The sequence below is a fragment of the Symsagittifera roscoffensis genome, chromosome 1 (genome assembly GCF_963678635.1).
Source record: "Symsagittifera roscoffensis chromosome 1, txSymRosc1.1, whole genome shotgun sequence".
Taxonomy (NCBI): domain Eukaryota; kingdom Metazoa; phylum Xenacoelomorpha; order Acoela; family Convolutidae; genus Symsagittifera; species Symsagittifera roscoffensis.
In genome coordinates this window covers 27007450-27026333 of record NC_087062.1, presented here as the reverse complement: position 1 = coordinate 27026333, position 18884 = coordinate 27007450, and the positions used below count along the sequence as shown (strand labels likewise).

The 18884-nt window shown below is 38.0% G+C and overlaps 1 protein-coding gene across 1 annotated transcript; it reads left to right on the top strand.

The window, feature by feature from the left end:
* Positions 1 to 879: 879 nt before the first annotated feature.
* On the top strand, positions 880 to 17242 carry LOC134854791 (tripartite motif-containing protein 2-like). Its single transcript, XM_063871178.1, has 3 exons — positions 880 to 1032; positions 14826 to 14979; positions 15343 to 17242. The coding sequence occupies exons 1-3, from the start codon at positions 880 to 882 to the stop codon at positions 16224 to 16226; spliced, it is 1191 nt and encodes a 396-aa protein (XP_063727248.1). The 3' UTR covers positions 16227 to 17242.
* Positions 17243 to 18884: the final 1642 nt, after the last annotated feature.

Genomic DNA, 18884 nt, shown 5'->3' with positions numbered 1-18884 from the left:
ATTAAGCAGGAAGACACACTTGAAAGATGGAGTGAAATAGGAAACTAAAGAAAACTATTTAAACTAAAACTTATGCCCAGGGAGAGGGTGGACTACTGCGGGTCCAAAACTCAAACATTTCTCCGTCGGATAATTTTTAAAACTTTTGTTTAAAAAAATGGTTGTTGAGGGAATGTCATATATATATTATTCCTAGTATAACTATATATACTACGTTGTTGGCGCCATTGGTTTAGCCATGTGTTTGGTGCGGCTACCAATTAATTAATACCTGCCAATCTTAGTTAAGTCTGTGTGTGTTTTAAGTTATTGTTGGTAACCGTTAAGACTAAAACAAGTCAGTCTAAATTCAGTAAATTTACGATATTGAACTTACAATTTTTCACAGGTTTTTAACCCGTTTCCGAAGACGAAGACTTTTTTGGTTTTGATAAGTCGTGAAACACGTTTATCAAAACTCGTCAATTTAGTTTGTCTAAAAACAACCATTTGAAAAAATATTTTCTCGACACTTGAATAAATTTGGAATTTTCAATTTTAGTTCGATTCATGACTGAAAAAAGGTTGATAAGCTCAGAAGAAACCATCCGAAGTTATTTTTCTAATACTTGGTGCGCCATGGTTTTTCGCCATTTTTGGCGGTCGGAACAAAACAAATAATTGAGATAAGTGTGATCTGTTTGACTATTGTGGAGTTATCTCATCTTTGTCATTTTGACTTTCCAGTTTTTATAAAAACGGAGAATACGGACTATCCTTTTCATCAAAAGGAAAAAAACGTACAATAATCAAATTAGTAATTTTAGTTCATTTTCGTCAACTGGTTCATTACGAGTCTTAGCCAAAATCTGCAAACATTTTGACAATTAAACGACAATTATGGCAACTTCCCGTCCATCGTTCCACCGTACTGCGCCGTCACTCAAATGCCGAAGATGCGGCGAAGGCTTCACAGATGAAACTGCGAAGGAGCTGCCCTGTGGTCACTGTATCTGCGTGCGATGCGCGTCTGAGCTGGAGACTGCAACACAGGTAAGCGTTACAATTCCCTCTTTTTTCTTTTGTTTTATCGACGATAAATTTTTTGACATATAAGCATTTTGGCGCAAATTTTGAATTTTCTAAAAAAATAGAGCTTGTGAGTGTTTCGAGTCAGCCATTTTCGGAACGCGTGGAATGACTCTGTTGTCGCATAACAAAAATATAAAGTTTACGTCAATTATGAATATCAGTCGTTGCCAACCAGTCCGCAAGATACTTTCTCGAGTATGCTGGTAAAACAACTCAGTATAAAAAACTGTATTTAGACATTCATGATTGTTGGTCTCTTTTCCCTGAATATGTTTCTGCAGATGGCTATCCAGGTCAACTAAGACGGTGGCGTCAAGGTGCATGATTATAAACTACAATTTTCATATATACTTCTGTGAAATGTGCACATTTAATCTCTACTGTTTATGCTTAGTTTCACTAATAAGAGTACCTGCCAAAAGCGCATCGGCTTTTGGATATCTGATTTATGTTCGTTGTTCTGTTTTAAATCACCAATTTCAATTCAACTGCTTAACTGAGTTTTGAATTTTTAACTAATTTAGACCCTTTTCATTTTATGGTCTTTTGATCTAGTCTTAGCTTAAAAGTCTACTATGATCACTAGTAGAGAACTTGTACCTGTATATAGTCTTAAAGTAGTCCTAGCTTAAGTAACCTCTTTTATCAGTGTTTTCCTAAAAATCGTATCTGAAGTAACCTCGTTTTTTAACATGGCTCGGTCAAACTAATCAAACCTGCAAGGTCTGGAGTTATTTTGGAGCAACGCATCCAGCGAAAATCACCCGGATTGGGAAAAATGGGCAAAAAAATTCCAACAATCAATCATCGCTAAAGATGTCGTGGGTGTCAAAGATGTGATAAATCTACCATTTAAGTCCGAATTAACTTTCCCAAATCTAGAAACATCGGAAAACATCCGACGACACAACCCGTCGGGCAGAAAAAGAAGAAAGAAGTAAGCCAGCGTTACAGGCTTACAACAAAGAATTGCGAAAGAAGAGAGCCGAAGACAACGCAAAATTCAACGGCTTACAAATCGGAGACATCGATAAGAAGCTAAAATCACAATTATACTTGGCACTCGGAAAGGAAGGCCTAAAATGCTTCGCGCGCAAAAATCCTGGAAAAAGTATCCTTGACATAAATTACGATAATAACGTACCCAACTTACGAAATATGCAAATTTTTTTGTTGAAAGTAAGAAAGATCACGAGTCAGTAAATAAAACGTCATGAACTCTTGTCAAAGCTGGCAAAAAAGTGTAAACTAGTTGAGCTAGAGACAGAACCAGTTAGGGCAATTTTTTTTACTAACAAGAGAAAGGTGGAAATTCAAAAAAGTTGTGTATCTAACCCCCAGAACGTATAAACTTATGTACTAGTGCACGAAAAAGGCAAAAAATACACACAACAGCAGTATATAAAACAACCTGTAGAAAATTCTGTACAAGAGTCACATTTTGTAAGAGAAGAAACCAACCTGAAATATTGTAAAAAGTATTAACAGTAGAAAAAAAAGGTCAACAGTATAAAAAGAAGCACTTTACATTTTGCCAATCAAAATTTTGAATTTTGCGGCCGTAAAGGCGATTTTGCAAAACGTTGCAGAAGTACATACAGGGCACAAGCCAATGCTATTAAGCAAAACTCGAAACTACTCGAACAAGGAACCCACCGTGATAGCCCACAAGACATCTCTGAGTTTGAAGTAGAGTTGGAGGATTTTCTAGTTTTAACAAAAGATACCGGCAACGAAGTGAACGCTCTAAAGGATAGGATTGTACGGGGAATAAGAACAGTATTTACTCACAAAGAATACGAGCTAAAGAAGACAGTAATGGTGTCAATTGAAACTTTAATCCATTCTCTACCGCAATCCAAATGGATTCAGCCAGCCCATTATTACTTACAAAAAAAGGATTTACTTTACGAAATCAAGATAAGGGATGGATTCATGAGAAATGAAGCAGTTGATGAAACTACGAAACAGACATATCAACGAATCGGGAGCACAATAAATATTATCGGAAAAGTCGTAAAATGGATACAATCAAAAGATGGGTCGCAAAGAAAAACAATCTTTAGTTATCACTGAAGGGGCGGAAAGAAACTTGCTTGGCAACGATGTTCTACCAAACCTGCGGAAAAAAGATTTCCAAAAGCGGGAGCCGCCCACACAGCTCTACGCACGGGCACTGCCGGAGGAAAATCCCGTCGGAAGGAAGTAAAACAAATCAAATTCGTGTCTGCTATCCATTCCATTCCAATCTGTGACACACCACAACGGCGAGGTTTTAAATTGTACATAACTAGCATAATTATTGACCTTCCACCAAGACAAGGTAGATCGAAAAGCTTCCTATTTCAATACCTGTTTCACCGTGTGAATACCTATTTCACCGAACCACTAAAACCGATACAAGTAAAAGGCGATTCAAGTAAAAGGCAATCGTATAACTATATTTTTACACTTTAGAGTAAAACCTTGCATCAACCAGTTACTTGTCGACGGGCATACAGAAAAATTCTCTAGATGTTCGGAAATTTACTTTTTATCCCCTACCGTCATAACAGCAAAAATGGACGGGTCAAATAAATTAGCTTTGCTTTCAAAGCTACTGAATAAACAAACACTCCGAAAAATTTATCAAATGCCTGAATTCTTCGAATTAATTAAAAATGTCGCCTGAACAATTAGTGGCCATGATGGAAACAAGATTTGGTTTTCATCTATAGATTTCAAGTATGGATATAGCCAAATACTATTGTCAAGAAAAGCGAGAAATCAATGTAAACTAAACACAAGGGAGGACGCGCGATGGGCTCTTATTGATTTAAAACGAGATTTTACGGCCTAGGTGTCACGCCGAATCAGTTCCAAAGCATATTGGACCATTTGACTGAAAAATTACCAAACATACATTGTTATTTAGACAAAATTTAATCGTTATTGTTGATAGCACTAATCATAAATGCAAATTGGTTTTTGATGCGTTAAAAACTCTAGATGTCGAAGCACTAGCCATAATGTGGGAAAATTTAAATTTCTAACCCATAACAAAGAGTGGGTGGGATTCAAAATCAACGCAAAAGGAAAAACCCTTCTGTTTTATAAATACGATGCAATGCAGAACCTAAGAGACCCAAAATGTATCAAAGATAGAAGATCTGTAATGGGTTTGGTTGATCAATTTTGTAAACTTATCCCAAACCTAGCATCCCTATCCACGGAGAAATAAAGCAAAAAAAGACAAACAGTTTAACTGGTCAGACGTGCATCTCTTGGCGTTCGAGAAAAACAAGAACAAAAACAATAACACAGTCACAAATCACCATTTCGACGTTTAATTTATAACAAGAGTAAAAGACGAAGCATCTCATTTAAACTTGGGCGCATTCCTCGAGCAAGACCAAAAAGGATTTTGGAAAATGGTAGCAATTGCAGGTAATTTTCAAGATATAGCTAAAATCAATTAAAGCACTAACAACCTCGAATTTTTGGCTTCATTTTGGCACTAGAACATATCAAAACAAAAATTTTGGGTCAACAGCTTTGAGTCATTACAGATCACAAAACATTTAACGGAGCCATAAAGGATGATAAGTACACGAAGGTGGTCCAATCATGCCTTACCTGTTGGGCAGATAAACTTCTACCTTACAATTTAACCGTTGAACATCTCACTGGTAAAGAAATGGGATTCGTAGAATACTTAACTAGACACCCATCGGTCGATTCCGTGCCCATTTCGTATGACAATGAAACAATTGTTATCGGCTCAGTAAACTATATTATTTCCTTCTCGGCTTTGAAATTTGATGCCTTGACATTTCATTTTCGTTCTCAAATAAGAGGCAAACTCTCTCAGCAACCAGAGCCACTTGACTCACAATAATGCAACGTGATATTTCAATCGGATAATAAGCTCACCCTGCAAGCAATTGAATGTGAGAAACAAACTGAGAACGCTACAAAATTGTCGTAAATTTTGTTCGCTCATTCTAAAATTTCTGAGTACTAAATTTTCGTTCACGTGCAGAAGACTGATCTCCATCCTGTCAAATGGTTAACTTCTCTAACAATTTTAAGGTTTTGATAGAACGATCAGACATAATAGATTCAATCGAACAGACCCATTCTGATTAAGAAAATTCACTTAATCATTCTCCTTCTACTGTACCTAGTACAAGTTTCCCTAGGGGCTTTTTTTAATATCAAACCGGTGCTTATGATAAAAGTCCAAAAACGTTTTAGCATTTAAATTTCTCATTCTCTTGGCTTTAAAACTTTGACTCGAAAATCGTGGCTATATTTACAAAATAAGATCTTGTTCTTAAAAAAATAGAGCTATATATAAAGATCGAAAACAGGACATATTACAGATGGGAAAATACTATAAGCCCTATCTTAATAATCTACATGTCGATAGGGAATGCATTTTTTGATTGCACTTATTATCCCGGCATGGTTGAGGTCTATGATGCTACATACACTTCTTGAAGCTCACCCTGGCTAACTTGCCATGAAGAGCCTGGAGACACTCTACACCTGGGGTCCGAAAATTTTATAGTGAAAGCCACATTCATGGAAAGAACTGCACCGAGCGCTTTAAACAGATAAAACCTAAAGTCATTAACAAAACAAGATCCCACCGGTTGTAGAACCAAAACAAGAAACAAAATTAGAATTCGTCAGCTCATTAACTCTGACTTGGAGATTAACAAAAAATATACTAGTCTGCGTAGGACGATTTCCTAAATTATTTTCAGCTCAAATAACATATAGTACATCTGCAAAGTCAGTCATCAATTTTTCAAGGAAAAACATAACGTTACAGGGGATACCTAGAACTATTAGAACGGACCAGGGGTCTGGGTTTTTTTTCGAAGGCTGTCCACAATTTTGCCAAGAACAAAAATTAAACTTCGTATTTAGCACAGTGGAAGATCACAGAGCTACAGGCTTAGTTGAGATAATGATTACAACAATCAAAGAACAACTCACGGTTATGGCACCAGAAAAACCGAAACCTTCTCTAAACTAGCAGTGTTGAAAATCGTAAAATATTTTCGAACTGTAATTCAACAATCCCTAAACTGCTCTCCTCTCGAAGCCCACTTTGACAGATCACCAAAAACTATCTGCCATAACCTTGTGAAGTTGTGAAACTTCCAATCTCGAAAATCTAGATTGGAATAAAATTCTTTTATATATAAATAAAGGAAGAAAGATAAGCAAAAAAGAGAGCCTCAAAAAAATCAGGTGATAAAAATCTAATCTACGAAAGAATCAAGGAGATTGGTGAAGCCAGCTAGAGACTTTGGGTTCAAGAGTTGCAAAGCGACACAGAGTCAACGAAATCTCCAGGCCAAATTTGAACAACTATACATCGCCAAACTTTTGAATAGTTCAATGGAGACCCTCTTGCGAAAGGAAGAGGATCAGAGGAAGTGTCTTAGACTTCCAATTGGTACGGGAAGCGACTTGGAACAGATCCCGTCGGGACAACCCGCACAAAGCCAAACGCAGGAAAAAGTTGAGACTACACAATCACCTTTGAACATGTCTATGGAGGCCATAACCGATGGCGACTCTAGTGAGTTATTTTTACTAAAAGACCTTAAGCCGCCTACTCGAGTAAACCCCAAACGCACACAAGACCCTTCAGCTCACAAATCAACGGATATCAAACAAGGCAAACTAAGAAAGGTGGACTTAGAGCCCGCCACCGATCAGGCTTCACCTCTGCTTACAGTCAAGCCAAAAACCGTACACTCCAGCGCTGAAAAACCTATGTCACCATCCATTACTTTATTAGATGGCCAGGAAGAAACAGACGACCGCCAAAGAGAGAAAACGAACCAAAACGACGAAATCCAGCAAAAAAGTATAAGCCCCTGAAGGAACAAAAATATCGAAGTAAACTTTCATATAAAAAGATTTCGAGAAACTGAGACCCGGTCCAACTTTTATTCAAGGCTTTTCAAAATCGAAACCTACAGGGATGGCCAAGAGAAAAGCCTCTTCGCCTATGAAGTCACCACTTCGCCAGAAGACATCGGATCTACACATTGGGCAATACAGTAGAAAAATCCGGACCAGACTGCCACCATCATTGTTGGGAGATTGAGTCTTCTTGAGTCTAGTAGCAGACTCCGAGGACAGGCCGGGCGATCACTCATCGACCTGCATTAGGGCTCCTACCAAATCCTTGTTAGTGGCTCAAACAATTAAAGTGGAACATCCACTGGTAATTGTCGCGGATCTTACCACTCCAAAATAATCATCATTCAGCCATTCGACCCTCTGCATGAACAAATTAAGTAACGAAAATCTATGAGGCAAGATGAACTGAGTTTTTTTCAATTACCCTGCCTCGTCTTGCAATAAAATTAAATTTGACCCGAGATTCGGAGCAAACCAATACGACCCGACGAGTACTCCCAGCGAACCTCCAACCTATGAATCTCAGACTGGTTGCACACAACCTCAATCATCGAAGTTATGGACCTCTTGGGCCCATCATTGACTTTAGAAGCAGTTAGACATTGGACGGAATTGAGAGCAACGAAATGAGACGCCTCCTAAAACTCCAAGATTTCACTTCCCTGGTAAAGGCTTTATAAAACCCTGGTGTTGTTCGTTTTAACCGGAATTTCAGTCCTCGGTCTTAAGTTCTTTTTTGTTATGATTTTCATCAAAGCTCTGAATTCTTTAGATTCTTAAAATTGTTTTGTTTACCAGAAATGAGTATTATCATTTTGTTATCCTACATCTGCTTTAACTCTCTTAGTTAGGCAGTCATAATTTTGTTTTGTTGAGTTTCACGTAAGTGAACCTCCTTTTCAGTGCTATTTCTTGACCGCCTGTCTTGGGTGAAAAGCATATGCATATCTTTAGTTTTTAAGCATCGGTGCGCTTCGTTACTTTTTCATGGGGAATGTGGAATGTGCACATTTAACCACTAGTGCTGTTCATACTTAGTTTTGCAATTAAAAGTACCTGGCAAAAGCGCATCGGTTTTTCTGATTTCTGATTTATGTTAAATGATCTGTTTTAAATAACCAATTTCAGTTCAACTTCATAAATGAGATTTAATTTTAACTGGCTTAGATCTTTTCATCTTATTGTATCCTAATTCAGTCTAAGTATTAAAAGTCTTTTACTATCACTAATAGAGAACCCGTAACTGTATATAGTCATAAGCTAATCCTAAGTTCGGTAACTTCTTCAATCATTGTTTACCTAAAAATCTTACTTGGAGTGACCTCATTTTTAACAATTTACTATGTAAACTTTGATTAGTTTTCTAATGAATAAGTTCAATAAACATATAGAATCTCCCCGGCTGATGTTTTTTAGATGAGTTTATGCTTAGATATTTGATCTTCGATTACCAATTTCGTGCTTTTTTGTCTCCTTTCGTTTTCTTGTTAATTTTTTCCTCTGTTCTTCTCTGTTCTGTTATGTTACGTTCTGATCTGGTGGAATACTAACAACTTACACGTGTATCCATTTTTATGAGCCTCCATGACAGTTTTAAATTTTACGGGACAAGTTGGCAATCGATTGAGGGAGGTTTGCAAAATTGGGTTTTTCTTGTGGCTCTTCTACACTAACGCGCAGATATTGTTGTGCTTCTTGAGCAGCTTGGCTTGGGTTTGAACATTTATTTTTTAACAGAGAACTCGCATTTAATTGTTCTTCTCTGCTTCTTTCTCTTGTTCGTCTTCTTCTACTGTTCTTGTGTTCAGCGTGGTGACAAAACAAAAGTGCTTAAGTTTTGTTTTTCATGCCTTCTTACATGCTGTACATCCCACAGTCTTTTTTTTCTGTAGACTGCAGTGGTCCATTCCTCCATTGATACGGCTTATTGTCCTTAGGTCATTTAGGCAAACTTGCAGCTCTGGTGCATTGTCTAAGCCAATTTGCGCTATGATCGCACCCAGTAGGTTGCCAATTATGTTTGCCACGTGACCAGGGGCTAGCGGAGTTTTTGTTTTTGTTACGACCATTTGAAAAATGTGGAGGAACTTTGTAATCGGGTGTGTTTTAGTTTTCTTGTTGTCGTTTTCCACGCAAAATCAGCTGTCACAACAATTATTGGAATGGGTTGAGTGACATATCAACTTAAAGCCCTTTTGATCGTGATTCGAACGACATTACAAAATTTCAAAAATGTTTTCAGTGTTGAGAAAAAAATGGTTTGAAGTTTTTGACTTATTTCGAACTGATATGGTGTGAACGTTTTGGCATACAATAGCTCATTTGAGCATACTTTAAGCCGTAAAAACTTTGTTGTACCCAAATAAAAGTAGTTTTTGGAGTTTTTTAACGCCATTTTGTAAACAAAATTTCGAACTTCCAAAAAATTTCTGCAAAAAATTTTGAAAACTTTTTCAAAATAAAAAAAAAAAAATTTAATTTTTTTTCTGATCATTTTTTTTCAAAAATTGTATTCCGAATGGTTTTTTTACTATGAATTGCAATTAATATTTTTTCACACCATGCGGAAAAACGAAAAAAGTTTTAAAAATGTTTTTTGTATTTTTCTAAAACTGTGCGGGAACATTCTGTGCTACTTGAACTGTAACCGACTATCCTTGTTTGGATATGTGTCTGTTGTGCGACGGTCTCCGATTATGATTAGTCTCAAGATTTTTTTTTTGATGTTCGTTTTGTCCCCAAGCTTTTTTGGCTGGGTATATTTCCGATGCCTTCAACTTTTCAGCGTGTTTGTCTTCATTTTGCTTGTCTAGTTTTCTGCTGCTTCGTAAAGCCTGGGATCACTTTTCCTGTTTTCTGGTTTTGGCTTCAACTTAGTGCTGCTGTACGTGTTTTTTTCGCGAGGTTGAGCATTTTCTAATATAACGGATTTTTTTGTTAATCCGACCATTTGAAAAATGGGGTCAAAAATTGTATTCGGGATGATTTTATTTTTTTCGTTTTTTTTGTATGTTTTTCACAAAATAAGGCACCAAAAATACACAGACTTGGTTGAGTGATATATCATATTAACGTCCTTTCATTTTGAATTTCACAGAACCATTATATTTTCCCCTCAGTTGAATTTTTCTTCACCTGAGTGTTTATCGTTGCTTGAATATGTCCACTGTGATGTCCAGAACAGCGAGATCTAGAAAAAGAATTTTTTGAGGCTCACAGTTCAAATGAAACGGATAGGGTGCATAAGAGGGTGGAATGGAGTGACTTGGTGTATCAAGTGTAGCGGTTGGAGGGGCGAGTGGTGGGGAAGATTCTTCCTCTGTTAGTGGGAAGAAAGAAGTTGTTGCGAAAAAGAGAAGGACTCTAGTGGGAGTGCAAAGAAAGGCGATGGGTGATAATAATTTTTTTTTGGACAGGCGTATAATTGAGACAAAAAAAATTGTTATGTCTTCGATGCACTCATGAGGAGAAGCTTGTGGGTCAGATGAATCAAGCGGTGTGGTTAAACTAAAAAGAACGATGGACTGGACTGCACTGAGCGGAAACGGAGGTGAACTGGTGATGATAGCAATTGACAGTAACAACGTGTTGTACGGGTTGATATTGGGGAAGACTGATGGAGTACAAAGTTTGGAGATCAAAGACTGGTTTTAGATGTTCAAAAAAACTCTTGATGATAAAGGAAAGCTGATATCCATCCTGTCAAACAACTAACTTCTCTATAAATTTCAAAACTATTAAAGAATTGTCAGACCAAATACGATCGAACAGACCCGATTGATCAAGAAAATCCACGTGTAAATAAATCCTTTTCTTCTGTACCCAGTACAAGTTTCACGAGGGGTCTTTTCTGAAGATCAAACCGGTGCTATTTTTCCATTCTGTTGGCCCAAAACCTTTCACTTCAAACTCATGGCTCTACTTACAAAACAAGATCTTGTTCTAAAAAGTACTAAAGATAAAGATAAAGGCCAAAAGCAGGACAAATTACAGATTGGAAAACACTCCAAGCCCTATATTAATAATCTACATGTCAATGGGGGATAACATTATTTTGACAGAAGACTTATTATCCCAGCATGCTTGAGGACTACAATGGCCAATTCGCCACTCAATTGCCGACACTCTACATCTGGTGGCCGGAAAAATATCTTGAAATTCAAGTTCGTGGAGAGAATTGCATCGAGTACTGGTAAAAACCCCAAGCTATTAACAAAACAACGGGAACTCTGAAAACTCCCACCGATCGTACAACCAAACCAAGAAATGGAACTAGAATTTGCCGGCTCGTTACCTTTGACTTGGAGAACAAAGAAATAAATGCTCGTCTGCGTAGACTGATTTCCTAAGTTGTCTTCAGCTCAAATAACTTCTAGTACATCTGCAAAGTTGGTCATCAGTTTTCGTACGAAAAACATAACGCTACATGTGGGATATCTAAAACTATTAGACCGGACCAATGGCCAGTGTTAGTTCAAAAGAAGTCCGCGAATTTTGTAAGCAAAATGTAAACGTCGTTTTTAGCCCAGTGGGAGATCACAGAGCTACAAGTTTAGTTCAGAGTTTGATTAGAACAATCAAAAAAGACCCATGGTTTTGGCACAAGGAAAACCGAAATCTTCTCTAAGCTTGCACTGTTGAAAGCCATAAAACGTTTAAGAACTGTAACTCAACATCCCTAAATTGCTCTCCTTTCGAAGGTCACTTTTGTAATTCACCAAACACTATCTGGTTAAAACTCTATAATGTAAAGGTAAAGGGAAAAAAATGATGAGCTGGGACAGACGACATGATTGGGACGCACCCGATGATATAGAGGATGAACACCTAGACGATGACTCTTCTTCATAAGAAGATGTCGCGAATGCAGCCAAATATGTAGCTAAGAGTTCGTGTTCACCTGGAAAAGGTCTCTCCTCCGCAGAGAAGGGGAAGCCATAGTGATACCTAATCCCCTGCTGAGTATCCCAACGGTTAAGACCCTTATCTATAGAAAAGTTCAAATTAGCATAAAGGACGAACCGTACTATAAAGAGCTTAGAAAAGAAAAATTGAGATAGTTTTATCAATTTGCAAATTTGGTTTAGCCTTGAACAAAAATAGCAAACCAAAAATTGCTGAGCCCGCGAAAAAATAATCAGCCGGTGAATTTCTATGCTACGAAAGGACCAAGGAGAATTGTAAGACCAGCTAGCAACGTTGGGTTCAAAAGTTCAAAAACGACACAAAAGAAACAAAATCTCCAGGCTAGATTCAAACAAATAGACATCTCCAGACGGAACTCAATAGAAAACACTGAATTCAATAGTTCAATGGAGATCCTCGTGCGAGAGGAAGAGGAACAGAGGAAGCGTCTTAGATTACCAGTTGGTACGGAGAGCGACTTGCAACAGATCCAGTCGGGACAAACCGGACAATGCTAAACGCCAAAAAACAATTTGAGACTACCCAATCACCCTCAGATCATGTCTATGGAGACGATAACCGATGACAACTCTAATGATTTAATTCTCCTAAAAAAATTAGGCCGCCTACTCGAGTCAGCCCCGAACACACGCAAGACCCGTCAGCTCACAAATCAACCGATAATAAACAAGAGGAACTAAGAACGGATGACCTAGAGCCCGCCACCGATCAGCTTCCACCTCTGACCACAGTCCAGTCGAAAACATGGAACCCTAGCGCTGAACAAACTACGTTACTACCCATTATTTAATTAGGTGGCCAGGAAGAAACAAACTACTGACAAGTAGAGAAAAGGAACCAAAACACGGAAACCCTTCAAAAAAACTTAGCCCTCATACGAACAAAAATGTCGTACTAAAACTTGAAAATTAAGATTGCTAGAATCTGGGACCAGGTCAAACTTTTTTTCAAGGCTCCTCAAAATCGAAACCTTCAGGGATTTTAAAGAGAAAAGCCCACTCGCCTATGAAGTCACCACCTCCACAGAAGACATCGGATCTACATATTAGGCATAACATTAGACAGCCACCATCATTTTTGGGAGATTGGGTCTTCTTGATTCAAGTGGAAGACACCGACGACAGACCGGGCGATCACTCATCGACCCACAAAAAGACTCCTACAAAACCATTGTTAGTGGCTGTATCAATTGTAAGGGGAAATCGCCGGTAACTGTCGCGGATTTTACCACTTCAAATAATCAACATTGAGGCATTCGATCCCTGGCATGGCCAAAATAAGTAGCGGAGGTCTAGAAGGCAAGATGAAGTCAGTTTCTATCAACTCCCCCACCTCGCCACTCAAGAAAGTTAAATTTGACCCTCTCGTACGTGAAAATACGAAAGACCCGACGGGCAATAAGCTCTGTTTTTATTATGTCTTCTGACTCGCTGTACGTCGCCCAATCACTTTTTTCTGCATTTTGTTGTGGTGCATTCCTCCCTTGATACGGTTTATCGTCCTTCGGTAATTTAGGCGACTTTGCAGCTCTGGTGCACTGTTTAAGCCAGGTCGCGCTGTGATTGCAACCAGTAATTGGCCAACGATGATGCCACGTGACTAGGGGCTAGCGGAGTTTTTGTTTTTGTTACGACCATTTGAAAAATGGGGAGGAACTTTGTTTTCGGGTGTGTTTTAGTCTTTTCTTTTTGTTTTCTACGCAAAAACAGGTGCCACAACATTTACCAAAATGGGTTGAGTGACATATCATAATGAATTTCTTTCAACCCTAATTGGCACGACGTTAAAGTTTTTCAGAATTATTTTCAGTGTTGAGAAGAAAACGGTTCGAAATTTTTGTGTTTTTGTCTATTTCGGAACTAATATGGTGTGAGCGTTTTGGCTTACATTGGCTTATTTAAGCTTACTTTAAGCCGAAAAGAAGCCGTGAAAACGTAGTTATACTCAAATGAGAGTAGTTTTTGGATTTCTAGCGCCGTTTTGTAAATAAAATTAAAACTTCCGAAAAATTCTGCAAAAGTTTTGATAAATTATCAAATTTTGAGAAAAAAAAATTTTTCAATTTTTTTTCTAGTCCTTTTTCTTCAAATACTGTTTGTCGAATGGCTCTTATACTATGACTAGCATACGCCATCTTTTTATCACACCATGCGGGAAAAAATGACATTAATTTTAAAAAAGTCTTTTTGCGTTTTTCTAAAACTGTGTCGGAACATTCTGTGCTACTTGCACAGTAACCGGCTATCCTTGTTTGAATATGCGTCTGCTTTGCGATGGTCTTGATTATACTTGGTTTCAAGACCTTTTTGTTGATGTTTGTTTTGTCTCTAAATTTTTTGACTGGTTTTTTTTCGGACGCCTTTAACTTTTTCAACGTGTTTGTCTTCAACTTGCTTGTCAAGTTTCCTGCTGCTTGGTAAACCCTCGGATCGTTTTTCTTGTTTTCTGGGTTTGGCTTCAACATAGTTGCTGCTTTACGTGTACTTTTCGCGAGGCTGAGGACTGTCGGATTTGTCGGATTCTCTTTTTAATCCGACCATTTTGAAAAACGGGGTCAAAATTTGTATACGGGGATGTTTTAGTTTTTTTGTTTTTTCTTAATGTGTGTGTGTGTGTTTTCCACGAAATAACTCATAGGACTGGGTTGAGTGATATACTATATTAAAGCCCTTTCACTTTAAATTCTACCGAACCATTATATATTTCCCTCATTTGAATTTTACTTGACTTGAGTGTTTTATCTTCGCTTGAATATGTCCAATGTGATGTCCAGAACCTCGAGATCTAGAAAAAAGCATAGTTTTCAGTAACATCTTTGAAAATGTTTGTCTTGTGTTTCAACACTTTATCAACGTTTTGAAACACATTTTAGTCTGAGAAATTTAAAATTGTATTGACAGGCTTCGCAGAAATGTCCAGTGCTGGACTGTCCCAGCCAGAAGGCCACGTTCAAAGATCGAATCAGGGTGGGAGATTTGCCGGTGAGACCCGTGGCCGCATTGAACAGGTTTTCTGTGGTAACTCCACCGCTTTATGTGCAAGCATTCCAACAAGGTGAGTACCGTTCCCGTGTCCTTAATTAAAAATTAGCAGTTTTTATTTTTGAGCTAAGAGTTTATCTTCCGTCCTCATGCACTAAACACAGATCTTGGGGAGCCCCACACACCATGCGTTGGATTCTTTGGAAGAATTTTCCAAATAACATACGCTCTCGCCTTTGCCCCCTGAGACTTTGCAGTCAAAATGACTGACCGGTAATCATTCTCTCTTGATACTACTTGTCCTTTTTCTGATTTTTTATTTAGATGACCTTTTTCTGATTTTTTATTGACTTAGACGATTTTTCACTAGTATATTAAAATTAAAAGGCCGAGTTGACGAAATCATAGAAGAAAATATAATGAAGTCGTCTTTTAGAAAGACCTTCTTCAGTCGCGTCAACTAATTCGGGCGCCTCTGGCGTTTCATCTTCGACCACTACATCTTCAACCTCCTCAATTTTCTCTCATTCCGAGTTTCACTCGGTGAACTATTGCTTCAATCATCCCAATTTCACTCGGCGTTACTACTGTGAAACGTGCAGACAGTTTCTCTGCGAAGACTGCTGGGCGGAAGAGCATCGCGATAAAACAAAACACTCTGTTTCTCTAATGAAAGTTATTTTGGAACCCCAAAAAGAAGTGCAAACGAGGTTAGCGGAGTATAAAACTGAGTGCCAGAGCATGACCAGACTATGTGAAGGTGGTTGGACCTCAGTTTTAAGACAAGTATTTGTCGCAGAAAAGAAGCAGTCTAACGTTATGAAATCCAAATCAGCCAACGAACTGGAAACTAAGTCGGAAGAATTGAGGGAATTTTTGCGCGCTCACTTGAATGACATGAAAGATTTCAAGTCGAAGATTTTGGCCAAGTTTGATGCGCTCGAAGCGAAGTGGGGGGTCATTTTCGGTGACTGTGTCGGAGGCGGGGGTGGAAGCATCTCTGCGGGTAGCAGCTCCTCTACAATTGGAGATGACGCTCACAGTTCAAATGAATCGGAACAGGATGCATTAATAGGTGGAAGGGAAGAAATTGGTGTATCAAGTGGAGCGGTTGGAGGCGAGAGTGTTTCATCTGTTAGTGGGAAGAAAGAAGTTGTTGCGAGAAAGAGAAGGACTCTAGTGGGAGTGCAAAAGAAGGCAGTGGGAGATGATGTGGTTCCGTGTTTGCAGGCGGTTTGTAACACAGAGACAAAAGAAGTGGTATGTCTTAGATGGACTGATTATGAGATTTTAATTAGAGTAGATGTGTGGATCAGCTGAATCAAGTGGACTGGTTAAACAAAAAAGGACGATGGACTGGACTGCACTGAGAGGAAACGGAGATGAACTGTGTATGATAGCAATGGACAGTAACAACGTGTTGTACGGAAGGATAGTGAGGAATAGTGATTGAGTAGAAAGAGTGGAGATATTGGATCAGAATACACTTGAGAAGAAAGGACTACTAGATACAGACGGAATTGAAAACGGAAGAAGCACTAGCTGGATGGTAAGTGCTTCAGGTCTTACTGTGGTAGTAGCTGTAATTGATCGCAGTACACCAGACTGGAAATGGACAAGTGCGACTGTGTTTATTAACAAACAACGACAGCGCACTGTCTCACTTGATATTGCAGCGGACGGAGCATTGCCCACTAGCAGTTGTATATTGGCGAACGAGACAACATTGCTGCTCTATTGTGGTCACAATACCAACAGAGTGGCAGTTGTCTCACTTCCACCAACACCAACACCATCAGATACAGCAAGTGGCTCCAAATCAAAAACAACAACAAAAGCAGCATTAATAAAAACAAACATAACAGATAAAAGCACGCCAACAACGTCAACAACATCAACATTAAAGCCAATCTCTGTGATCTATATAAATTTGTCTGAAGTAGAGGACGTTTTTTCTCTAGTCTGGATGCCATCAGACGGAGTCCATTCACAAGCCCAGTTGTTAACTGGACACCTTTGGGTGGCAGATATTGACAATGGGACATCCCGTGTATATGAACTCGATATTAAGAAAGATGTGTCCCAGTCGGAACCACAAGAGGAAATTACGCTTTACTCAAAGACCAATATTGCACCCTTAGAATATACAATTTTACTTTGTAACCTTGATCAAACTACAATTTTTGGAGAAAATTGTGAAACTGGTGAACTTAAACCGTGTCTGTTCCATTTAGACTACCAACCAGCTCAATAGTTTGACACTAATTCGACCATTCTGTTCAATGATCAAGGCTTCCCCGCACTGACAAAAATGGATTAGGATCGATTTTAGTATGAAAAAAGTACGTTGATTAAATTTACATCGACTTTAGTATGAAAAAAGTACGTTGATTAAATTTAAATCGATTTTAGTATGAAAAAAGTACGAAGATTAAATATAAAAGATGAAGATTGATTTGGATCGATTTAAAATGGATTTAAGTGAGATTCTGATGGATTTAAGTGAGATTCGGATGGATTTTAGTGAGTCGGAAAATCCATCGAAATCGATTTAAATCGATTTTTTATACACTTAAATCGATTTAAAATTTTGAAAAAGATCGATTTGAATCGATTTAAAATCCATTTAAGTTCGTAAAATGTACATGGTTAATCCATTTGGATCGATTTAAAACTGATTTAAAATCAATTTAAATCGACCGGAAACAATTTCTGTCAGTGCGGGTCATCTTATGTTTTCTTTTCTATAAACTACTTTACACAGAAAATTCATCAGTACTCTGAGACAACATTTTCTTACAAAACAAGTTAATGAGCCTCCTATCTTCCTTATTGAGCAATTTCTGTTGAAAAAAAAGCGTTCGAATTTCTTAACGTTCTTTTTGCGGCCCGAAAACAATTTGATTAAGTGAAGAGCATAGAAGTGCCATTTGGTTTTTAAAATACTATCGTACTTTTGGTTCAACAGGCAGCGATTTTGAAGAGTTCATATAAATACTGAATGTTCGAGTTCAGTCAATCGCGTCCGTAATAATTATATTTTATAACAATGTCTTTGTTCGACTTAAATCTCTTTCCACTATTCTTTCCATAACGTTACCATAGATGAGCGCATTGTATACCCGAACAATTTTGATCTTTTTGAGGAAAAACTCGCGTCTGACTGATCGGGAAAACTGAAAAAACTATCTTCGCGTGATCCGAGGTCATGATATTGACTCTACATTCGATAAAATCGTCCTTCCCAAGTTGCGAAATAAATATCGAACGCATGCGAGTGTTTTGCTGAATTAAACTTGAGTATAATGCTGAATTAAACATGAGTATTTGAAAACGAGATTTGAATAATTATAATTAGAATTGCTTAACCTACTCTCCTATTTTTACTTACAAGCAAGAGCCTTATTTCAAGGATTCAGCTGTCCACATTCTTACACCAGTTATTTTTTCGCTTGAAACACTACTGGATCCAATTTGGTAACAATTCATTGCACCGACAAAACAACGTTTCTTGTGGATGTAAACGTAAGATATTACCTGCCAAAAAAGTATAAAAATCAATCAGTGCCTTTCGCGGAGCTTCTTTTCCAAAACAGGTGGCAACGGACCACCAATACAAAAACAACTATGCTCGACTTGGTTTGACCCAAATTATTTAAATAATAATTTTTTCCTACTATCTCGTGCATTTCTCGGCCAACTAATTCTTAACCCAGAGATTTATTTGACCGAGCTCAGATATTGTTTGAATGGCTCGACTCAAATTGGGGTTTGACTCGCCTGTATTGACTTTCTTGCACAAAAAATAGCTCGAGTGACAATTCAACATTTCAAAGATGATGATATAAACACAAAATTTATTTCACAAAAGACGATGTTTGGGAAAAATTGCAAAAAGCGAAGTTATGCTAAATGAGTTTGCCAGTTGATTGTTTATTTGATGACTGTTCTTCTAACCCTAATGAATTATGCTTGATT